The sequence below is a fragment of the Trachemys scripta genome, chromosome 10, assembly GCF_013100865.1.
Source record: "Trachemys scripta elegans isolate TJP31775 chromosome 10, CAS_Tse_1.0, whole genome shotgun sequence".
NCBI classification, from domain to species: Eukaryota; Metazoa; Chordata; order Testudines; family Emydidae; genus Trachemys; species Trachemys scripta.
In genome coordinates, this window is record NC_048307.1 from 81,924,591 (window position 1) to 81,949,762 (window position 25,172).

Consider the following 25,172-nt stretch of genomic DNA (forward strand, 5'->3'; position numbering starts at 1 on the left):
GCCTGGCTTATTAAGCAGTCTAATTCCCCTGTCTTGTTAACAAAAGTGTTTTTAGTTTTAAACTTAATCTTGGTTTGCAATGATCCTTGCATTTAGCCTGCCAGCTTATAGGGGGAAATGGGGGTATTTGTTTAAAAGAGGTCATTTGTAGATAGTTGAGAAATTAAAGGTGGCTTGCTCTAGTGGTAATTAACTCTACATTAAATCATTAACCTTTCTCATGATTTCAAATCCATCTCACAGAACTTGTTTTATTTTTGCAAGCAGTGTTGCTTTTAGAAGAGTGTCAGAGGACGAACTTTTTTTTTTTATTCCCTTGGTACTCATGTTATCAGAGCCAATAATATTTTATGGGAAGCATCAGCACTGGGAAGATAACTGTGGTCTGTTCATCAGACTCTTGGCTGTATGATCTCCTTATAAAAAGGAAATCCTTTGTTTCCTGGCAGACTGCTTTTCTTTAAGGGGAAATGGAAATACACATTCTTTGCCTGAAGCGTTTTTAATTCAGTAGCAATAAAATAATTTCATATAGTGTCTAGTGTAGTAACTGGATAATTCTGAGAGTAAGCCACAGAACACTCTGCATTCTTGTAATTAGTTAGGAAACAGTCAGTGAAAGTTAGTGTTTCCAGTTACTACCTCTTCCACGTCAGAGCCACACTTGAAAGATTTGACCAAAAAGCCCTACAGTCATTTAGACACCTTAGCGGGGTAATATGTATAGTGGTTAAACCAGGGCCTGGGATATGGTTACATAGATTCTAGTCCTGAGTCTCCCCCTGTATCCTAGCGCCTCAATTTACTCATCTGTAAAATAGGACTAATGATTCTAAATCATTGCTTCGTGCTGACAGGTATCAATCTATGACCAGATTATGGATTTCCTCAGATTTATTTCTTATTGTATGAAAGTCTTCTCTACTGTTTTACTCTCTGGTTTGACTGCAGATGTGCAGAATTAAAAATGTGTTGCAACACATTAGCTAAGTCAGACAGTTTTGAACACACCCAGAGCAAAATCCTGCCTGTTTTGATTTGCGTTGTGATGTAAATACACACACACTTTCATCAGTTTCAAAGTTCACTGTCGCAGCCTTTATGGTTCCCCCCAAATGACACCTCAACCTCTCACTTGCTAAGATGTAAACAATCATGTAATTCACCTTGGTCAAAACAGTGACCAAGTGACTTTGAGGGGTCGGGGAGTTTCACTGAGAAATTGACTTTGACAAAAAAATGGTGAGACTCAAAATCTGGTAAAATTCAGCCAGCTCTGCTGTGAGCTATAGGGGCCGAACCAAACCTCTCACCCAGCCCCATTCCTCCCCAGGCCAAGTCCGGGTGGTTTTCATAGGGTCACATGGTTTATTTTGGCGGGAAAAGAGAAGTCGTTTCTTCTCCCACAGGAAGCTAAGCATGCAGGCGAACAGCACTGCGGCCAGGGGGTGGCACCTCTTTCTTCCAGCACTTAATTTGGAAGCTGCATCCCAGAGTGTATTTTTGTGTCCATGTGAAGTTTGTCTCAGCCCTCCAGTGTGTTGGCGGTTTTGGAGAACATACCGAAGCGGAGAGGTTGATACAAGAAGTGAGGCAGTGCCCTGAAAATACTGGCTTCACCTCAGTGAGAATCTGCTGAATAAATCCAGCAGGTGCCTCCTGAAGCAGCATGCCCTGGATTCCTGGGGGGATGGATAAGAGAACTTACTCCTCCTTCCCCCCCCCAAAAAAAAGTTGGCGTAAATCACTAACTGCCAGGCTGGGCAATGGATCCAATCCTGCAAAGAGCTGGGCCACTCCGCTCAGCATCTCCTCAAAGACCGGGGCCAGAATGCTTTTTTTTCCCCTCTGCAGAGGGGAGGGGGGAATTGAATTCTTCTTACGCAGGCACTGATCCTACTAAGGCTCTCTCCCCGGAGCAGCCCTTGCTTAGAAAAATCAGTCATTTGCAAAGTCCTGTTTGCGCCCGTTGTTAAGAGCTGCTCCCACGATCAGGGATTTGCGGGAACAGCCCTCAGCGGAGTCACGAAGCCACGTATAGAACTTGAACCTGCAAGCTCTTGCTCACACACAGTAACCTCTATGCAAGCCAGGAACCAACAGGAGTATCTGCATGATTAAGGGGGTTTAGCATGGCACCCTATCATGTCTAGTATAAAAACCTACACACACCGTTCTGAAGAAAAGTCTCTGGTCCTGTTGGAAACGGATGAGAGAGACTAGGAGGCAGGATTGAAGAGGAAGGTTGTTTTTAGAAAAAAAGGGATAAGTATTGAGGGTTCCCATTCATAAGTACAGGGCTGTTCAAGACAGCCCTGTTTCCAAAGCTTGTATTGACGCATAGTAATTCCTATTTAAAACAAACCAAGTTTGCTTTGGTTGCATCTTTGCATTGGTGTCACTGTGGCATCACAAAGAATGGATTTTTACAGAACTCTTTAGTAAGGTATAAGGGGTCAGACTCACCCCTGCAGTGCCTCCTGCTGGTCATCTGGGGAATAAGCTCAATCCAGCCTGGAGCGCCCTCTGCAGGCCAGTGATCCACCTTGCCGTTCGCCCTGGCCCCCATTTCCCTCCCAGGACCCCAGTGCCCCTTGCTCTGGGTGCTGCCCCCTGGCAGTACCCACACATGCTGGGTCTCCCCTCCCAGGGGAACCCCCACCCACTAACTCCACCTCACCTCAGAATAAGGCCACTGCCAGTCACCATCTAGCCCCACTCCCTGGGGCAGACTGCAGTATCAGCCACTCATCACAGGCAAGGTTGGGTTTGGACCCACTGCCTTGGCCTACCCCTGGGTTGCCCTCTGCAACCCCCAGTACCCCTTGGCCTTCTACTAGGCCGCAGCCTGGGGCTTTCCAGGCTGGAGCTCCCCAGCTCCTCAGCCTTTCCCCAGCCCTGATCCACCCAAGCACTCTATCTCAGCTCCCTGCAGCCAGGCCCTTCTCTCTCTGAGTGCAGAGAGGCATGGCCACAGCTGAGGCGGTTTCCCCAATCAGCCCGGCTTTCCCTGCCCCAGCCTTCTCCCAGGGCTATTTCAGGCCCTTCCAGGCAGAAGCGGGTGTCCACCCCGCCACATAAGGGTTTCCACCAGCTAAGGCATTTAAGATCAGCTTGGATCAAACACTACAGAACATAGGCCATTGCGTTGGTGGGGGAAAGGGGAACAGACCCGATGACATAAAAGGCTCTAGCTTCTGCTTTCAGTCTTTACACACTTCCAATTTTATAAAATAGTTTCAGATAGTTGCATGAATGAGACTGTGTATTTGGAAGAAACAAGAGGGAACAAGGCATGCTCTGACTACTGCCATATCCATCATGAATAAAATAACTACACTGTTGTAGCATAGCAAATAACTACACAAATGCCTTTTAAACAAACAGATATCAACCACCAATTCTAGCCTTTATAGAGGATCACCATCCTAGTACTTCAGCGAATAGGTCTGCTCTACACTTCTGCTCCCTGCCTTAATCGGTATCTCTTCACTTAAAAATACCCAGGTATTTAGCAGAATAATAAACACAAATGGACATTTAGCTGGGTGAGTTTTATACAGTGCTATTTATTGCCTCTTTCTCCCACCCTCACCCTGCAATCGCTATCTCAGCTGCTTGTGTGGTTGACACCTGTGGCTTGTTAACAATGTAGTAGAGTGCTGGGGGCAAACACAACTGTCTACATTGCCATTTCATTTGTGGTTTTTCTCCTAATCTTTGCATAACTCCTTCAACAGATGCTCTTGCAGCGCGATCACCTTTAAAATCTTTTAGTGTCTCCCACGTGCACTAAATACAAATTCAGAAGACCAAGTATCAAAATGGTTATTAATCCTCTTAGTCATGACTACTGCTACTACGCCAACGTATAAAGACCCCCCCCCAGCTAGGATCAGGCCTCTTTGTGCTGAACTCCGAACAAACGCACGGATAGAGCTAGCCCCTGAATTTTGAGCAAGGAACTGTGAGGTGGCATACCAAGGGGGCGGAGGTTTACTCACGCCTAGTGGAAGGGATCAGTGCTGGAGGAGGCATCTAAACAGATGGGAAGGCTTTTAAAAGGGAAACAAGCTGCTCTTTCCTTTGATGACTCACATTTGGTTTGGATACCAGGCAAATGTTCCCATTTAGCGGTGGGAGGTCAGATGTTCAAACCCTGGCCTCAACTCTTTCTCTAGTTTTGTCACGTTCTCAGTCTGCAGAAGCCTTCTGCTGCGCTGCAATGGTTGTCTTAAACACACGCAGGAAACTTACTCTTCAGATGAAGTGACTTTTCTTACTGATGGAACCCTCTGTTCTTTCCCCCTTCTCTATACCAACTGCTCATGGTGCTGGGTTGTAAAGGGTGTGGGCGTGGACCCCTTTGCTAACTTTTGTGGGAGGAAAAAGCAGTGGTATGACTTCCCTGTGGTGTCTAATGATTCCAGCAGTTCCTTACAGCAAATCAGTGAGCTGGACACTTATGAAAATCAGACCATGCAGTTCTACTTCCAATGGATTTGTGTAGATGCACGTACTTCGCAGAAATCATCCAGGTACTTGCCCATTGCCCCTTGGGGCTTATGGATTCTAATTTGAGAGTCTCTTCTGTATACAAGAGCAGCCTTGTAAGGCTGTCATGGAAATCTTCCCAATTCTGGCACAAAGGCCCAGGTCAATGGGAGGTAGGCACCTAAATACCTTTGTGGATCTAGGCCAAAATCAACATAACCATCCTTTCTGATGACTGTATGAAAACAAAACTTAATGATCTGTAGCATGACTATGCAAAACTATTTTGCAGACCCTTGCAATGCTGCACATGAGGTGTCAGGCTCTTGGTACGATGTTCATAAACCAGCATTTTTGTTGTCTGAGTGACTGTAGCTCCAAACCATAACTCTGTCTCTTATTGATCACTATGAGCTTTACATAAATCACAAGCCACCCGTTAAGGTGGCCATGTGAGAACTGACTGTCACAGTTAACGATGTCTGGTCACAGACATTGGTTATTGTTTTCATCCATCTGTGTTCTGAATCAAATCTAAGTAGCAAAAAAAAAAAAAAAAAAAAAAAAGGGGGATGCCTAAAAGGTAGGCTTGGCAGAATTCAGGGTTTTTTAGATATAATTTTGAGGGATGATATACATTTTCAAGCACTTTTAAATTTTTGATTTAAATTTTCAGAGTTGCAGTCAGACAATTATTACTTAATGACAGTCGACTGAGATTCAAAAAGTTAAAGGGGTATAACTGCCAAATTGTCAACCTCACATATCAAAACACGCCAAGTAAATATCTTAAAACCAAACTCTAAGTTCTCAAACAGCATTTGTCTTACTTTGCCTCTCTGTAACTTTTGATGATTAATGGCTGGATATATTCGTTAGCTGCTTTGTGTGTGTATGGGGTGAAATCGACATTTACCCATTAAAAATGGAATCCTTCCAAGCCTCCTAACAGACCATAACAATACAATCCTCGCATTTAATCTACTGCATTAATAATGAAATGGGGACATGACTTTCTTTGAGTCAGTTTAGTGTCTGTGGCATGTGCTTGACTTACCCTTCCATGCATCTGTTCATAAGGGGCCCATTGTGCCAGTAGCTTAGAGACCCAGGGGCGGGCATGAAACGATCGCCACAAACCATCTTTTGGAAAAAGAACAGGAGTACTTGTGGCACCTTAGAGACTAACAAATTTATTGTTATTTATTTAACAAATCTCTAAGGTGCCACAAGTACTCCTGTAAAAAGCAACAGAGGGTCCTGTGGCACCTTTGACACTAACAGAAGTATTGGGAGCATAAGCTTTCGTGGGTAAGAACCTCACTTCTTCAGATGCAAGACAAGGACGCCTGTTCTTTTTGCGGATACAGACTAACACGGCTGCTACTCTGAAACCTGTCATCTTTTGGAAGTTCAGCAGGTGTCTCCCGGTGTCCTGCCCCCTGCCCTTGGGAAGTTTTGTGCTCGTCACAGAGTTAAAGAAAGGACCTTTCCCCCTTGAAGCTGCAGCGTGTTCCCTCCTGGACTGTGCACCACCACAATCAATCGCTGCTTCTTTCCCCCCCCCCCCCCTTCAGTCTCCTTGGCTCTCCCCCTCCCTTCCTGTCTGCAGAGAAGGAGGCTCATGCATTATAAATGCACACGCTGACATCACTGCAGCCATCAGTGCAAGGACAGCTTCATCAGCCTGCCTGGGAGGGAGGCGGCGAAGGAGGAGGGCTGGTCCCCAGCTCTTCCTGTAACCACTGACGCCGATTCCTCTGCAGGGGGAGAGAGGAAAAAAAAAAAACCCTCAACAACCCCACCCCGCCGCGGCTTCACTCAGGCAAAGCGTCCCCTGCCTGGTTTGCTTTGCCTGCTTCCACCGGGGCCCCACCGTTCCTGCATGACTGTCACCAAGGTAAGCGCAGCGGGGGCGTCTCTTGCCCGGGGCGCGGGGCGGCTCCCTGCGCTGCAGTGGGGACCCGGCTGCCGGCCGGCCCAGCAATGCCAGGGGGCGCAGGGAGGGGGGTCGTTATTCCAGCCCCAAGGAGCCGCTTTGCGCCCGCACCCCTCGATTGCTCCCTCGCCTAATGAGCTTCAGTGCCTGCTGCATTTTTAACCCTTGGAGAGCTGGCAGCCAGGGATCCCGGGGGGGGGGGGGACTCCCTGGCTTTCCCGCAGGGAAGACCCTCACATAGGCTTGGCTCCTGCTTCCCTTCCTGGCTGAAGAACGGGGATGAGCGATCACTTGAGAGGCTTCTGCCTCTGGCGAGCAGGGGGGGCTACAACCACCCGTTGTGGGGCAACTCTGCCGGCCCCCTGCAGAGCTCACCCCAGGAGCCGGTCCTGGCCCAGCGCAGGTCCTTGGCAGGCCCCTCACCGGTATCTACAGGTGGCCACCAGGTTGTTTGCCGGGAAGCAAACCTCAGTAGGGGGGGAGCTGAACTGGGACATGGTAAAGAACTGTTTCAAAAGGAGACCCTGGGCGATGTCATGGGCTTGCTCTCTGCACCCATCTCTGCAGGAAAAAGCAAACCTGCTCTAATGGAAAAGAGCAGGGAAGTGTCATGGGCCGGAAGTTAATTTTCTTTAATGTAAAGCTTTGCAATCTTCTATTTATCTGAGGTCCTTTCGGATCTCTCTTTGGTCATAAAGTGGGGTCTCTGGTTTCCCACATTCCCTTTCTAACGGGGACCAGGGTGGCTTTCTTGGCATTTTACTTTCATATCTATAGTGACAATACCTGCAGTGCCGAATACTAGGGATCCAAGTACTTTTATTTCCCATTCACCTTGGTCCTTGGGTCTGGGATTGAGGAGATAAATATAATTTAGTTTTTGTAGGGAGGATTCAGGTGAAAAGATCTAGTTGGTGCGGTTGCTTTGTGTCAAATCAGCGTTTGTGTCTAGCGTTGTCAGCACAGGTAGCCTTGTCCGCTAAGGCCATGACTCGACAAGTGAGCAGCCGTGCATCACACACGTTAGCGGGCCAAACACCTGCTTGGCCCAACTGCACCAAGTCACTCCTTGTCTTTGATCTGTGGAGTTAGCTGAGCTGATGCACGAATGTCAAAAGACACAGAAATCCCGTACGGTGAAAAGTCTTAGCAGCTACCCAAAAGCCAGAATAATCAGTTGTAGAAGGGAGATGGCCTTGAATAGTTGGGGAGGAAGGAAGTATACTAGTAAGTGTAGAGGCATGTTAAAGTGGTTGTCTCTACAGAGCGTTGCCAGTTGGAATCACACTACAGGGTTTTGCTACATGGTTTGTTCCATGGTATTGGTTTGTGCTCCATTAATCAAAAAGCTGTAATATAGTGAAATTGTTCAGGGCAATCCGTGACTGGAACATGACTTACACTCAGTAGGTACAAATGCACAACTGGGCTTCTGGTAAGGAGGTGGGGAATAACTGCTACTTCAGGCTTTGTAAACCTGAGCTTTGAGCTACCGGACTATATTTGACAAGCCAAAGACTCTAGAGAGTAAGGAGGCAACAGGCACACAGTTCAGATCAACATTTGTTTAACAGCTGAGGAATGAACTGACTTCTTCATGGTGTGTGGGCAGGTGTCAGAGGCCAAGCGAAGCTGTTGCCCTTTGTTCCATTGATGCGACGCAGGTTAGTGGAGCGTGGCTTTGAATTAATGAAAGGCTGGGGTAGTGACCAAGCTTCCTACGGCTGTTGTTTTTCTGCATACGGAGCAGAAGCAAATGGGAATGAAAGATGGGGTGACTCCTATGTGGGTGACAGCCTTGCCTGGGGTTCAGTGAGGTCTTATTGTTATACTGCCAGAATGCCGCTTGCTACTTTTCATGCAGAATGTCCTTGGCCTTTCTGTTCAGAGAGATGGCATTGCTGATGGATTTTATTTCTACAGCATAAAGGTATTTGGAGACATACAGAGCTCCCGGCCCCAAAAGTTTACACTCTAAATCGAAGACTAAACACAACTCCCAGTATTGACATGGGCCTAGATGCACTAGGTTGGACAAGCCACGTCACTTTCTCCTAACCTAACAGGAGAGTGATCTGCTGAGAACCAACTATTCTTCCAAATGCTAAACAGTGGTGCCAATGCTTGCATGAGTTTCTTGTGAGTCTCTCAGTATATAGTGTGATTCGTAAAGTCTCTGCTCCTGGAGTCGGATGAATGTGTCAGCATCTTAACTTTCATTTGGAACAACAAAAGTATATTTCTAGCCCTTGTGGCTATAGAGAAAAGTTTGAAAATATGAACCTGTAAGTTAAGAAAAAGAACTTCACATTTATTTCTGAAATAAATAATTTTTTAAGCCAAGAAGTTGTTTTTATGGGGGCTTGAATAATGTCTTTTGAATGCTTGGAGTTGGCAAAACAGATTCAATCACAAGTGAGTGAAGTGAAGGCCTGGATGGTGCACGTTCCTCAGAATTACAGAGAACAAAACTTCCAGGCCCATAGATAGAGCACTCCTTTATTTCTGTCTATTGAAATAAATGGTAAACTAGAAGTCAAAGTAAAATACAAATATGATACAGCAGCCCTTGGGGTGCTCTAAATAAAGCATGTTCCATATTTGATTTTTGTTGTTGTTGTTTTCCCTTTCCATATCTCGTGTCCCTATAACATGAAGGGTTATAACTCAAAGGAAAATTCCCAACTAAAGCCCTGAACCTGCTGTCAGATTTACACATGGGACTTTCCATGCAGATCCCAGTGCAGGAACTCAGTGCTTGAAGCTGCTACACTCGTTCCATGCTACGGCACATCCAGCCTTTCCGATATCCAAGTACACCTTCTGCAGGGTAAGAAGCTGGGCAACATTTTTCAGCTGAATTTTTTTTCCCGCCAAATTATGCAGACTTGGGTTGACCAAGACATTTTGTGTCTTTTTATTGACTTTTGCCATATTGGTTTGGCTTAAAAAAATTCTAAAAAACAGTAAATGTTTTATTTTGAAAATGTCAGAAGAAAATATCTTGCTTTTCCCCCCAATTAAAATACATTCACAATTTACTTCAGTTCAACTTGAAAAAAAATTAAAGAATTTTTTTTTAAAAAGCTCAAGACCAAAACATTGTTTATCTCAAAATGAATTAGTTTTCAACTTTTCTGCTTGCCACAGTTTTTTAAGTTAATTCTCTGTCCCCATCCCGACCCCAACAATTTATTTTCAGAACCGCAATTTTTTACCGAAAAAAAATAATTATTTGCCCAGCTCTAGCAAGGAGTTGGATTTCATCCATGCTGTGTGCCATGAATGCAATATTGGTGTGTATCAACACAGCGCGGTGCACACTACTGAGCCAGTCCAGGGAGAACTAGCATAGTGGCACGATGCATGATGAGACTTCATGTGTTCGTTTTCAAAAGCACTTGCTTTTTATAAAAAAAATAAAACCAACCACCATCCAACACACAAAGACTAAGCTAGCAACCATACAGGAAATCCTCTGTAAACACATACTCTTCTCTCTCTCTATGGATGAGTGTTGCCTTCTAACAAAGATACGAAGTATGTAACTGTCACTATAGCACATGACCATGTGCTGTAAGGATGTCCTCTAGATACCTGTCATGCTTCTTGTAGAAAAGAAATGTGATGGCAGGGTGAATGGTGGTGGCTTCTCTCAAAGGAGATCAGCACTTGGATCTAAGCTGTCAGGCATTAGTAGGGGCCTGTCCCCCTGGAAAAGGCTTGGGTTGTTTTCCTTACCATTGCAAAGTGGTGTGTTCAATCAGACGTGGAAAGGAGGGGCTGTTCTCACAGAACAACGTGCCCTCTGGACAATTTGAGTGGTGTTGATTACTTCCGAAGGGAGTCTCTTCCAATCTGTCTGCTGTGATGCAAGGACTCGGGGTGGGTGTTCGTGAATGGGAGTTAAGTTAGGTCTGAGAAGGCTCCTGAGAGTATCCTGGACATGGGTGAGGCGAATAAGTCCTAAAAAATAACTCCTATACATTCTTAAGCACTGAGCTCCTCTGTTACTGTAGGTCTGTCAGGTATTCAGCATAGGGGTGGGCATGCTGCCCCCTTGTCAGTCAGACACAGAGTGCCTTCACTCCAAGTCAGAAGGCGAAATCCTTCTCTTAAAGGTGGGAAGTGTACCATGGGGCCTCAAAATTGTGACGCAGGATCTCCTTGCCACAAGCATTGAGCCCCACATTTTCAAACGTGAGTGCCTAAACCTAGGCACCTACCTCAACGCTGCCTGAGAGGTTGAGTCCTCACAATCCCCAGTGACAGAAGAGTGTCATTTGGTGAATTCCCCTAACTTCAGTGGTTGCTGTGGGTGTTCATCAGCTTTAAAAATCAGGCCGCTTTTAATACAGTGCCTACATGTGGACCAATGGGTCTAATTTTCAAAGGCCTTAGGCACCTAGATACCTTTGAAAATCTGACCCTAAGTGCCTAGCTTCAGCATCCTTTTGAAAATGTAGACCAGAGTTTCCAAAATACAGCTGAAGAACTTACTGTCTCAGAGCTTGTGGGGGTTTTGGTATATTGTGGTGTTTGTTAAATCTTAAGACCAAATACTGAAAGGCTCTTAGATGTGCTATAGACTAGCATGAAAGGCTTTTGTTATGGTGCCGGTCTGTGTGTGTGTGCGTGTCTGTGAAATACCTGAAACAACCTGGACATCGGCCTTGTCTGAAACAGCCCTCTGTCCTTCTCACAATAAAAGAGCCAAATGGCCCATAACAAATTCAGATAAATGCATTCTCACAGCTTGAGCCCTCATCCTGTATGCCGACTTTCTGGCCAAGGAGAACTTGGTCAAAGTATAACCAGGAAAGGGAAGAACTGACTCAAATGTAGAGAGAACCCAAGAACCACACCGAACGATCTACCCCAAACTCCAAGTAAACCTTTTTGGGGGCTTGGAAAACCTTCCATCTCTCTCCCACCTCCATTATTTTTCTGCCCACTTAACACCATAGTGAAAATTCCAGCTGAAAATGTTCAGCTGGTTCCAACTGGCAGTGAGTCTTTGGAACACAGAATTATTGTCCTAGTGGTTCCTGTTTCTCCAATAGAAGCCACCAGACACCAGCAGAAATCAAGAGAGATCAGCTAAGGGATTCTAATGGAAACTACTATTTAACCTAGGGATGAGTCTCAGTCCTCCTGGCTCCAGCCAGACCAGGAAGATGACTTGCAAATATATCAATAGCAAGGCTTTGCTTATGCTATTCTTCAGCTCAGTTCTGGAAACTCAAGGGGTTGGTAAAAGTTTTGGACCCAAATCTCTGAACTTTTGATGTTTGCCCATCACTCGTGTGTGAATTTTAGATGCCTGTTTCAGAAGGGCTCATAACTTCATGAGTGTTTCATAGAAACTCAGACTGACCAGTAATCATTGCCTTTGGGGGATGTTGCCTGATGCCACAGCAGTAAGATTAGATAAAGGAAAATTTGGTGCAAATTAAAGCATGGTGTACAAATTCTTCCCTGGAGTAACCCCATGGAGGGCTGATGATACTACACAATCTTATAAATTGGGTTTGAGTACTGTTATCTTTAAGACTTTGCACTTAGCCTGCTCTATATTTTTCCAAAGTCTGTTATAAATATTAACTTATCAACTTTATCAAAATGATGCTTCACTAGCTTCTAAAGAAGACTAAACAGACTGCTGGGGAAAGGATTCCTCCCTGAATTTTTAACCTGGAGGGTCCCATCAGCTGCATTTGTAGTGGAAGGAGCTTCCCTCACTTCCAATACAAATTGACAGTTGCACTTTGTAAAAGAATGTAATCTTTTAAAAAAAGCAATTAAAGTAAGAACTTTAATCCGGCCTGGTCTATTACCATTGCTTTGAAGTTTAAGGTCTGAATATTAAACATTAAAACAAGTCATTAACATAAATGTCCATATCTTCATTTGAACAGTAAAAACTGTCTTCCCCACCTCCCTAATACGTTTATCCATTTTTCAACACACTCAGGTCTGTGACAGCAGAATTACATACTGACAAAACGAATGGGGTCAGTCTATACAGTTACTCTTTGCACACAGGCCAAGCCTACCTGGATTCAGCAGTGCAGAGAAGCATGCAGCTCACTAATCCCAGAAAGGAGGTTATGTCCAGGGTGGAGGTTAGGCTCAGCTTGGTGAGGGAGAGATATGATGAATCCTCCACAGCCAAACCATTATGCACCAAGGAGCAGGCAGAAAAATTATTCCTCTTACACTGGTTCAAGACTAAGAGGCATATGCACCAAGCCATGTTGTCCAGTTATACATGTATGTATCACAAGTGCCACCCGTCTGGTCTCATAACCATTATTCTGACCAAATCTTCCCTTGTGTGGAATTGGCCAGTTCTCCAAGATAATGCATTGGAAGAGTGAGCACGTGGCTGACTGCTGGTCAGTCTGTGTTAATTCGGGAAGTACCTTTCAAATATATGGGGTAGGTGAAGCCATCCTTATCTTCAGCTGCTTACCTAGGAACAAGATAGTAGCTTTGCATCAAAAATGGAACTGCCCCTTGCAATCTTTCCCTAGTGAACTTATGTACATCCAGAAGATCTTATCTATATGGGACTTCATCTTGACAGATAAAGAGAAACTGAATACTGAACTAAAAATTAGTGGTTGCTTAGATGCAGGTGATTAGGACTTGATTATATTGGTTGTGTGCAAGCAGAATAAAGTCCAAACCACTAACTGGTGCTTTAAAAGGGCCAATTTCACAAAGCTGAAAACAATTGAGCTAAATAAGGTGGGAGAAAGAACTTGAATACACAAAGTGAACAACTGGGAACTGTTTAAAAACATTTTTTAAATGCTCCAAAATTCACAAAAATCTTCTAGAAGGAAGACTACAGCAGTTAAAAATGAACCAGGGTTTTTTTTTGGGGGGGGGAGGGGGAGGAAGGGGAGTGAAAGCAGCTATAAATAAATTTTTATAATATATAAAACACAAATGGAAAAAAGGAGAAGTTAATAGCAATGAATATAGATTAGAAGCTAGGAATTGTAGAAGACTGATATGGGAAGCAAAAAGGCACAAGGAGTGATCAATGGCCAGAAAAGTTAAGTACAGTAAGAAGGAGTTTAAGTACATGGAGAACAATGGGAATCCTAACAATAGTATTGGTCCGTTACTAGATGAAAATTGTAGAATTGTCAATAATGCAGAAAAAGCAGAAGCATTCAATGAATCGCTTCTGAATTTGGGGAGAAAGGCTGATAATGTATTCGTAGAAGATGACGATAATGAAATACTGTCAGAATGAAAAGTAACTCAGTAGGATGTTTAGTAGCTCCTAAATTAGACATTTTTTAAATCAGCAGGTCTATTTAACCTGTATCCAAGGGTCCTACAAGAGCTGGCCGAGGTGCTCTCTGGACAATTAATATTGATTTTTCAATAAGTCTTGGAACCCTGGGGAAGTTCCAGAGGATTAGAAGAAAGCTAGTATACTACTATTTTAAAAACATAAACAGGATGACCCCTGTCACTAGAGACCTGTCATCCTGACATTGAACCCCAAGCAAAATAATGGAATAATCGATATGGGATTTGATTAATAAAGAATTGAAGAAGGGTAATACAATTAATGCAAAAAAACATGGATTTATGGAAAACAGACCCTGTCAAACTAACTTGATATTTCTTATGAGATTACACATTTGATCGATAATGGTAATAGTGTTGATGTAATATATTTAGACTTCTATAAGGATTTTGACTTGGTACCATCTAACATTTGTATTTAAGAAAATAGAATGTTTCAAATTTAACATGGCACTTATTAAATGCATTAAACACTGGCCAGCTGATAGGTCTCAAAATTAATTTTAAATAAGAATCATCATCTATTTTAGTAACTATTTTGTGTTAACCCAAAGAAGTCAAACATGCCAAGTAAAAGATATGAGAGAATAACTTGCTGTAGTCTAATATGATCAAATACTAATTACAATGGAACCCACTTATGAGCTGAGATACAATTATGTTATTCTGGTGGTAGGAACAGGACTCTCTAAAAGAGAATTATACTGTAGTTTGTAATCTAGTTAAATGCAGTTCTAGAGTGACTGGGGCAAATTATGGTCTTATGGAAAAGGTGATACAGGATTCAATTAGTGATCATAAAGGATAGGAACATAATTAATGCCAGTCAACCTGGTTTTATGGAAAATAGGTTTTGTCAAATTGATTCTGGTCTTTGTTTGATAAAGGTGACTGTAGACTTTTGTAAGATGTTTTGACTTAGTACTCTGAGACATTCTGATTATTGATCGTGTATAGTGCTTTTATTTTAAAGCGCACTCTGAATAGGTCACAAATTGGCTGACAGATGTCAGAATAGTTGTCCAGGGGGAATCCTCATCAAATGGAGGTGGGGTTTTTTGTTGTCTAACTCTTTATTAAGGCAAAGTTACAATAAAACATTAAACATGCTAAATCATACATTGCTTGTTCTGGATCAGTTTATACTCCCAAATCCTGACTACAGAGTCTGACTTGCTGGGTGGAGAACCCACCTCTGAATATGCTAGAAAGGGTAACCACATTTCTAAATAACTGTCCTCTTTTTGGTGCAACTCTTGTGTACCTACTTGGTGTGAAAACTTTTCTATTACAAGAATGGTCCATATTTTACTATACCACAATTCCATAGGAGGAAAGGGTCACATTTTTCCAGTATGTGTAACACAGAGTCTAAGTGCTAACAATGAAAAATAAATTAATTTGTTTCTCTGTTTAAAATGCCGATCCTTTACTAGAGCATTGATGAGCAGCTCAGGGGATTTCTAGGAAGCTGGCATTTTGTCAAAGATGGTTCTCTTTAATAATTTCTTCACAATTTTTGCAGTTTCCCATGAATCTTAAATCTCATTCCCCTGCAGTATACTATTAACCTATTTAGTTAAAATAGGTACCAAAACTGACTTGAGAATTCTACAATATTCCCCAGGAAACCCCTGGACTTATATTGGATTTTAAATTCTTAAATACCTTTTCAACTTCCTTTGCAGCAATTTGCCTATCAAGAGCTGCCTTGGCATCCTCTGAAAGCCGAGGCAGTTTCATACTTCTCAAATATTTATTTACAAGTTCGGGATTTAGATGTTCTGAGCCTACAAAATATGGAAAAAATGGAAAAAATTAGCAAAGTTTTCAGAGATCTGTCTGATGCCAGTTACTAAATCTCACTTTTTATTTCTAATCAGAGTGATGTCTGCCTTATCCTATTTCTTTTTTAACTTTCTGGCTAAAAGCCTATTGGCTCTATTGCCCTGTTCATAATATGTTTGTTTACTATAGCTAAGTGTTTGCTCAGCTTTACCTGTTTGTAACAAGTTAATCGTCCCTCTTACCTCAATTATTTTCTCGCACACACTTTTAGATCCCGGAGGTTTGACTACCTGTCAAAGCAGGAAGTTCTTTAACCAAACTGTCTTCTTCAAGGAGTTCTCACTTTTTCAAGATCTGATGCTTTATTTATGAGGTCCCCCCTCATTACCACCCGGCCATAATCCCAGATAACACTTTTACTGATCACTTCCTTCTAAATGTTTCTGGAAATTTTCTTCCAGCTCTTGAATTCTAAGAGGATCGTACAACAAAGCTCTATTCAAGGGCGGGCTCTTTTGTTTTTCCAATGAGTCCCAATCTTCTGATCTAACATATGTAGGGGCATGGTTATAAACATCAAGACTTGCTTTTTTTTTTTTGACCAAACTAGACAAAGTCCTAGAAACAAAAAAGAATATAAATTCTGAATAAGATCCAGGAGTAGCAGAATATGTATATCCCCTGACATCCGGATTTATCTCCCGCCAGATGTCCACTAGATCCTCATTTTCTAAGTGATGCAACAAATTTTCCCTTGCTCCTCCCAAATGCCTTCTGTGTACATTCGATCAATCCAAAGAAGGATTAAGCACCTCGTTAAATCCCCCCCTGGAATATCCCCTTCCCTAACAGCTCCTAAATCCCTAAAAAAACTGATTAAAAAAACAACAACTTGCTCTTGATTGGGAGCATATACATTGTCAAAGGTGAGACGTTTACCTTTCAAGGACCCCTTAATTAAAATGTATCTGCCCCCTGATCAGAGTTGTGCTGAAACATAAAGAGATGTGTTTAGCAAAGAGTATTGTGAGCCCTCTTCAATTAGATTGCTCTAGTAAGACACGTGGTAGCTGTGTCCAAGAAGTCATCAGTTATTTGTCACTTTTCTTCATGTGTGTTTCCTGTAAATAAATCTTACGAGGAAAATCCTCTGTGAGCTGAATACCCTTTTCCTTTTTGTTGGGTTGCTCATCCCCTTTAGTTAATGGTCATGACATTAACAAACTCACCCATGGGTACCATGTCTGCCCTCACCCTTTCTTGAAAGCAGCAAGACCTCCCCAGCCAGATGCCAGGTCTCCATTACAGTTGTACCTCTTCCTTAAATCAGATCGTTGGGAAAGAGTTCCCATCACACACACAATCATTTTAGAACTCCCACATCTACTGCTTTTCCTCTTTTAACACCTATATTGTACCGGATACTGAGTCTGATTTACTGTACATTCTTAAATGGAGCCCCAGCACTTAATAGAATCCTTTCTTTTAAAGCATGTAACAATATTTAACATCTGTTCCGTTCTCTTATCCCCGTGTCCCTCCCTATGCTTCCCCTCACTGTCCCCTGCTCCCCTTTCGCTGTGGGAACTGGGCTCTCCTTACGTCCGCCAGGGCGTCTTAGTTCCCTGTGGGAGGTGATAGAGATAAACAACCCCTGCTGGAAGTTTTATATATAAACTAGACTTCCCCATTTCACAATGCTTGTGATAGTCAGTACGGAAGGGTCATAATGGAAAATTTAAAAAATAAACGAATTCAAAGACTGTATAATAATTTCATAATGTTAGATAGTATAAGATGTTTGATAAGATTTGATAAGGCTTGGTTCTTAAATATATTATAATTATACAATATATGTTGCATTTGTATATATTATGGTTAGATTCTTCTCTATATTGTCTGGATAAGAATCAGTGGTGGTTCAGATCTCTCTCTTGTTTCCCTCAGTATTTTATTTGTCTTGATAGTGTAGACAGACTATATAGTAGTTAAGTATCAGGGGGTAGCCGTGTTAGTCTGTATCCACAAAAACAACGAGGGGTCCGGTGGCACCTTAAAGACTAACAGATTTATTTGGGCATAAGCTTTTGTGGATTTAAAAAAAACCACTTCTTCAGATGCATCTGAATAGTAGTATATGTAGTAGTTAGTGGCAGCAGGGACGTGACTTTCCCCTAGGTATGCTGCATTGGTGAGACGGATACTGCAATATTGCATCCACTTCTGGTGTCAACATTTTTAAAAGGATGTTGAAAAATTGGAGAGGGTGCAGAAAAGAGCCACAACCGTGATTCAAGGACTAGAGGAAATGCCTGTTTAGCTTATAAAAAATAAAAATAAAAAACCTGAAAGGTGATTTGATTAGTGGGTAAGTACCTTCATGGGGAGAAAAAATACTGGGATCTAAGGGGAACTTTAATCTAGCAGCAAGAACCAATTTTAACCCACTACATTTGGATTACACAAGTACCCACTATAACTCCATTTTACTGCAGGAATAGTGAGCAGGTTCAGTCTGGTTTGACAGGAGAAGTCCCATCCGTGGATGACACCACAAGAGAAATCTGCAAATGTGGACAGTTCTGGATGCCCATACCCTGAGTTGCTCCAGTCTGGAATAAAGATTCTGCAATGTAGTAACGCTGGTCAGAATTAAAAAAACAAAAGCTCTGTTTACAAGAGGACAATCTGAGGGTTAAGACTCCTCAAATCTAAACGCAATCTTATTCCACAAATACAGTACTGTGGAAACGGTATCAAACATACAGATTTCTTCAGTATCAAAGTGTATCCGGGCCACAAATCCTACGCATTTAAAATGCACACCACTGCTTTGGCATTTGTCACCACACAGGCCTGAGCTGAACACATAGCAAGCACCCAGCTCTTTGAATAGGCCGCTATCCTTCTTCTTGTGGTTATAGTCTTGTGGAAATTAGTAAAAGCAGGCCTGTGAGCATCAGCCCTCAGGGTAGAGATCTTCACCTTCCCCGACAGTCCTATGAAATGTTTACCAGTCATTTGGGGGTACTCAAGACAAATCAGACTTCTGAAAGGGGTACAGTAGTCGGGGAAAGGTTGAGAGTCACTGGTCTAGCTCGCCCTCTGTGCATAACTAGACTGATCCTCCTTATCACCGTTGTAACAGAAGAACCATGGATTGTTTGCAATAGATTCCTCAGCAGCGGAGGGTGTTTCCTGAAATTTCGGAGAGCTATCCTGTTTTGTTGAGTGCTGCCTCTTTGGAGTGGCAGGTCCTTCCATTAACTTAACTGTGGCTCCTTCAAGTTGAGTTGTACGATTTTCCATTTTCTTTGAGTCTCCCGCAGCAGAACTTGAGCCGCGGTTAGCTTCTATGGTATGGCATGAGCTGCTAGGCTTAGACTGTTGTATTTTTCCCCCAGCTGCATAATCCTTCTTTGCTCTGTCTTCTTCAAAGTGGTGGATTTTGTACAGCAATTGGAGAGTCGGATACCTTGGAAATAGCAGTAGTATCCAAATGGTCCCTCAGATGGAGCTGTGTAATCAGGGACTCATCCCAACATCTATGAATAAATTGCTTTACTGGCTGTATGTTAAGGTTTTCTTGAATGCATGTCTTCTGCTCCATTACCCTTCTCAAATAGCTGTTTAATCTCCCCAAATACTCAGAGGGTATTTCCATGGACTTCTGAAAGGTCTCTAGGAATTGCACATACACTTCATCACCGCTGGAAACAGGGCCATTATTCTTTCCCAGCTCTGTCAAACAAACATTGTTCTGCAGGGTAGATTTCCCTCAATTGAAAGCTTCATTCGCTGGAGGTGACAAGCTTTCTATTAACTTTCTTTGCCTTCGCTTGGAAGACAATTCAGGTGCCACAAGTACTCCTGTTCTTTTCTAGTAGCTGTTGTATTTCTAGCTTCCAGGTATCAAAATCTACCTCACCACTGCAGCATTACCTGTCTGGTTAGTATTAATTGTACTGTCCTCTGGAATTGCTCCTGCTATTAACGAGGATACCTGTCATCAGAAGTATTAGGGGAATTTCTCAATATAATGGGAATTACATTCCATTTACCATTCAGTTTAACCTCTTTACATTCTTTTCTTACCATTTGAGCTGCACACTTCTCACTCCTTTCTCAAGTTGCAGTACAGGCGAGTCTTATCTTACCCTCATTTAACATGCGCGAATTCAGCTTTGTGCGGTCGGCAAAAAACAAAACCAAAAAAAAAACCAAAAAAGCAAAATAACAATTTAAATCCTGTACCTGTAGTGCGGGCGATTCCGCCCGCCATTACACTCAATGGAATTTTGACTATACACGATTTTTGCTTTACGCGCTGACAGCGGAACATAACCCCCGGGTAAGATGAGACTCGCCTGTACCTAGGTGGTAGCTTATATTCTCTTAAGTCTGGTTACTGTCTCTGAAAGCCTGGGTCCATTCCTCATTTGTACCAGTAGGGTGAATCCCGCTCAGTCTCACTGAGCTGTCTGGATGAAGCTGATAAAGCCAGCAAGTTCCATGGTCACAACAATATACAGTCTTCAACTGCAGGATGGTGCTGTCCCTGTTTGGGTGCCACAATTTTTAAACGTATGTCGCCTACTACACCAGTGGCTCTCAAACTTTTTTTTTCATGGACCATTTGAAAATTGCTGAGGGTCTCAGCGGACCATTTAATGAGCTTTCCAAATGTTGTTTGTACCGTTAGCTAACTATTGTAAAGTGCTTTGGATAAAAGCACTATATTAAAAAAAATTAATAATTAACATTTTTGTTCTACAAATAAAAGCACACAACTCCTATTTTAGTATCAGTAGTCTTAACTTTCTAGTGCGATGGATGTGCCCGGTCTGCCCCGCCACGGCAGCCCCTGAGCTGGGGCTGGGAAGGAGGGGGGGGGTCTCTCCCCCACCCCGGCAGCCCCCGAGTTGGGGTTAGGAGGGGGGGTGTCTCTGCCCGGCAGCCGCAGCCATAGAGCTGGGGAAAGTCGCCACTTTCTTTAGCTGCCGCAGCCCTGCATGTCCCAAATTCCCCCCACCCACTCTTCTCACCCCACTGCCCCCTCCCACCTACCCCTACTCCCCCCAAGGCCACCACCTCACCTTACATGTGTGTCTTCTCCAGGGTCCAGGCACCTAATTAGTGGAGCCATGCCTGCGCAGATGGGCCAATCAAGATGGGCCGCTTTCAGGAAAACATGTTTCAGCCCCATACAAGTTATTGAGCTCAATACGGGGGGTAACGGGGTGAAATTTAATGGCCTGTTAGATAGAAGGTCAGGCTAGATGGTCCCTCCTGACTTTAAACTCAATGAATCTTACACCTCCAGGTCCTGAGTGGCTCCAGTGGAATTCTTAAAGCCTACAAGTGTCCATTGACACCAGTATATCTCGCCCACTATTTTAACATTTGTTTGGCTAAGTTATGCAATATTGAACATGGCAACTAACTTAGATTCTGCTTCCTGTTTTGGCTGATAAAAGTAAAATATATGTTGAAGTGAACAGCCAGGTCCTCTCTCACAATGATGGTTATTTTCAAAATGGAATGGGGAATAATCATAGAATCTCAGGGTTGGAAGGGACCTTAGGAGGTCATCTAGTCCAGCCCCCTGCTCAAAGCAAGACCAATCCCCAACTAAATCATCCCAACCAGGGCTTTGTCAAGCCTGCCCTTAAAAACCTCTAAGGAAGGAGATTCCACCACCACCCTAGGTAACCCATTCCAGTGCTTCACCACCCTCCTAGTGAAATAGTTTTTCCTAATATCCAACCTAAACCTCCCCCACTGCAACTTGAGACCATTACTCCTTGTTCTGTCATCTGCTACCACTGAGAACAGTCTAGGTCCATCCTCTTTGGACCCCCTTTCAGATAGTTGAAAGCAGCTATCAAATCCCCCCTCATTCTTCTCTTCTGCAGACTAAACAATCCCAGTTCCCTCAGCCTCTCCTCATAAGTCATGTGCTCCAGCCCCCTAATCATTTTTGTTGCCCTCCGCCGGACTCTTTCCAATTTTTCCACATCCTTCTTGTAGTGTGGGGCCCAAAACTGGACACGGTACTCCAGATGAGGCCTCACCAATGCCAAATAGAGGGGAATGATGACATTCCTCGATCTGCTGGCAATGCTCCTAGCATCTTTGCAAGCAGATATATACTTGCCTTTATTTTCATAGATTCATAGATTCATAGATTATAGGACTGGAAGGGACCTCGAGAGGTCATCGAGTCCAGTCCCCTGCCCGCATGGCAGGACCAAATACTGTCTAGACCATCCCTGATAGACATTTATCTAACCTACTCTTAAATATCTCCAGAGACGGAGATTCCACAACGTCCCTAGGCAATTTGTTCCAGTGTTTAACCACCCTGACAGTTAGGAACTTTTTCCTAATGTCCAACCTAGACCTCCCTTGTTGCAGTTTAAACCCATTGTTTCTGGTTCTATCCTTAGAGGCTAAGGTGAACAAGTTCTCTCCCTCCTCCTTATGACACCCTTTTAGATACCTGAAAACTGCTATCATGTCCCCTCTCAGTCTTCTCTTTTCCAAACTAAACAAACCCAATTCTTTCAGCCTTCCTTCATAGGTCATGTTCTCAGGACCTTTAATCATTCTTGTTGCTCTTCTTTGGACCCTTTCCAATTTCTCCACATCTTTTTTAAAATGCGGCGCCCAGAACTGGACACAATACTCCAGCTGAGGCCTAACCAGAGCAGAGTAGAGCGGAAGAATGACTTCTCGTGTCTTGCTCACAACACACCTGTTAATACATCCCAGAATCATGTTTGCTTTTTTTGCAACAGCATCACACTGTTGACTCATATTTAGCTTGTGGTCCACTATAACCCCTAGATCCCTTTCTGCCGTACTCCTTCCTAGACAGTCTTTTCCCATTCTGTATGTGTGAAATTGATTTTTCCTTCCTAAGTGGAGCACTTTGCATTTGTCTTTGTTAAACTTCATCCTGTTTAACTCAGACCATTTCTCCAATTTGTCCAGGTCATTTTGAATTATGACCTTGTCCTCCAAAGTAGTTGCAATCCCTCCCAGTTTGGTATCATCCGCAAACTTAATAAGCGTACTTTCTATGCCAATATCTAAGTCGTTGATGAAGATATTGAACAGAGCCGGTCCCAAAACAGACCCCTGCGGTACCCCACTCGTTACGCCTTTCCAGCAGGATTGGGAACCATTAATAACAACTCTCTGAGTACGGTTATCCAGCCAGTTATGCACCCACCTTATAGTAGCCCCATCTAAATTGTATTTGCCTAGTTTATCGATAAGAATATCATGCGAGACCGTATCAAATGCCTTACTATTTTCTGGGGAGAGAAGTCAGTCGGTATCACCAGTGGTAGCAATGCTGTTAGCTGTTGTTGAACCATCTCTGGATTATGACAGGGCACCAGCATGGACAGCGCACCAGACAGACTGGTATTTTTACCAACATGATATCTAACCCTGCTCTGAGTAGGTGTTGTCAACGCTACTGCTTAGGACTCCAGGCATCTGCTGGCGTTTGTTTATGTTAGCACCAGTGGAGCTGCAACGGGGGACTCTTCTCCAGTAAAAAGGTTACTATAGATTAGGGTTGCCATATTTAAGCAGTGAAAAAGGAGGACACTCCACTGGGGCCCCTTCCCCGCCCCCATTCCAACCCCTTCCCCAAAGTCCCCACCCCAACTCCGCCCCGTCCCCTGAGCACCCCGCATTCCCCCTCCTCCCTCCCGCCCCCCGGGCTCCGGCTGCTGCTGTGCTGGGGAAGTTGCTTCGGCCCCCGCCGCAGTGGAGAGCGGCGGGAGCCGGGAAAGTTGGAGCCCGGGGAGGAGGCGGCAGCGCGCTCGGATGCCGCAGCCGCCTCCGTGCCCCGGCAGATCGGGGGAGTTGTTAGTTTTGGCTTTGCTGCAGCCACTCGCACTCGGGATCCCCTTACCCTGCCTCCCTATTTTCCCGGACATGTTCGGCTTTTTGGAAATTCCTCCCAGATGGGGGTTTGAAGACCAAAAAGCCGGACATGTCCGGGAAAATCCGGACGTATGGTAACCCTACTATAGATGGAACCAAAGTCTCTGTTTTAAGAGTGGGCCCATTTGGTTTGTATGTGCTGCCTAGTTCTGTTAACTGAATTCTGGCACTGCCGTTGGCTGTTCTGTGGGATTGCTGAAGAGTTTATAATTGCTCTTGAATGAATTGCTTTGGCTGTTTGTTCATAAATTGTGCAAAGCGGGTTGCTAGTATTGGGACTGGAAACTACAGATGCTATGCACTTTAGTTTTTTGACTAACTGTTTTGCAGCATATGACCTGCTGAGATCATATGAAGGGACATGTTGTTCCCAAGGGAAGGAGGGAATCAGATTTCTTTACTAAGCAGAATTATAAAGATGAAAATCAGAGCTTGTCTTTCAACAGAGAATAAAATACAAAATCAAACCCTTTCTCCTAACAGGTAGGAGCACCCACCACTCTCTGCTTCTCTGAAGTGCTCACAGTCTTTCAGGATCAGGCCCTGAGAAATTGCTGTGAATCAAAAATAAATAAATAAATAAATAAAAATGGAAATGCTGCATTTCCAAATGTGTTTGTTAAAAGTGATTCATCTTGCTTATCTTTTTTTTTTTTGTTAATGGATTTTGTTTCTGAGTCAGTAGCATTAATTCTATGCTTTAATATTCTAGTTTTGTAGGCAGAAGGCTCTCTATCTGTAATGTGTACAATACAGAATGCAACAGAGGGTGGGATTTTGGGTGGGGGGGGTAAAGAAAAATCTTTCCAAGTGAATAATAATTCAATTCATTATGCAGTTAGAGAATCTGAAATAGTAGAATTATGGATTCCTGTCTTTCTAGTCAGTGTGTAATTACTGAAATCTGGCAGAAGGCAGAATCTACGTGATGGAGCCAGCTGCTGCATTCCCCCACAAATCTGTGAATCGGATCTTTCACTTACTGGAAATGTACTAGGAGCCTGCTTGGTTCCAAGAAATCTTTTACTCCTTTGTTCCTCACAAAGCCATTAGAAAGCTTTTTTCAATGCAGCTTTCAATCAACAAGAACAAAAATGTTCAATAGCGGGTTAGAATTCTGTCTACCGACCCTTGATTGCAATTGTGAAAGTCTTGGTGTAAGCTCTTCCCAGGGAGAAACGTTGATGGAGAGATGAGTCTCAAAGTCTGGGGGCCCAGTGTGTTGGAATAGGACTTGCTAAGGTGGCTGGCTGCTCCTCCTTCAGGCCCTCATGGGCCACAAGATTAAAATACAAATTAAAGCTCAAGACAGGCACCAAACTTCAGACTTACACCCCACTGAAAGGAGGGGCATGGGTTTGGATCAGGACACCCAGAGCTGCATCTAGTCTGCTGGTTCCGGACTTAGACTGCAGACCAAGTTGGGTAAACAATATTTTCTGGTACCAACAAAAATCTCTCAGGGACTGCTAGTGAGAATCTGGACCCAGACAAGGCAGCGTCATTGTGGGCAGCCATGGCTTGGATGTAGCAGGTCTGTGACCTCTATTGACCTCTAATTCTACTGCATGAAAACTTGATCCAGTTCCTTTGACACAAGGAATTTAGAAAACGCAGGTCTGTTGGAAGACTGTGTTCTCTCCAGGAAGAGCAG

The 25,172-nt window shown here is 43.6% G+C and overlaps 1 protein-coding gene across 3 annotated transcripts in view; it reads left to right on the forward strand.

Moving 5' to 3' along the window:
* The first annotated feature begins 6,165 nt into the window (after positions 1–6,165).
* Positions 6,166–25,172, forward strand: part of CORO2B (coronin 2B) — a 127,653-nt gene continuing 108,646 nt past the window's right edge. For all 3 annotated transcript variants that reach the window (XR_004647376.1, XM_034783362.1, XM_034783363.1), the window contains exon 1: positions 6,166–6,394. Coding sequence is in view for 2 of the 3 variants with exons in the window: in XM_034783362.1 (XP_034639253.1) it covers positions 6,380–6,394 (15 nt within the window). In the remaining variant the exon portion in view is untranslated. The remainder of the gene's footprint in view (positions 6,395–25,172) is intronic.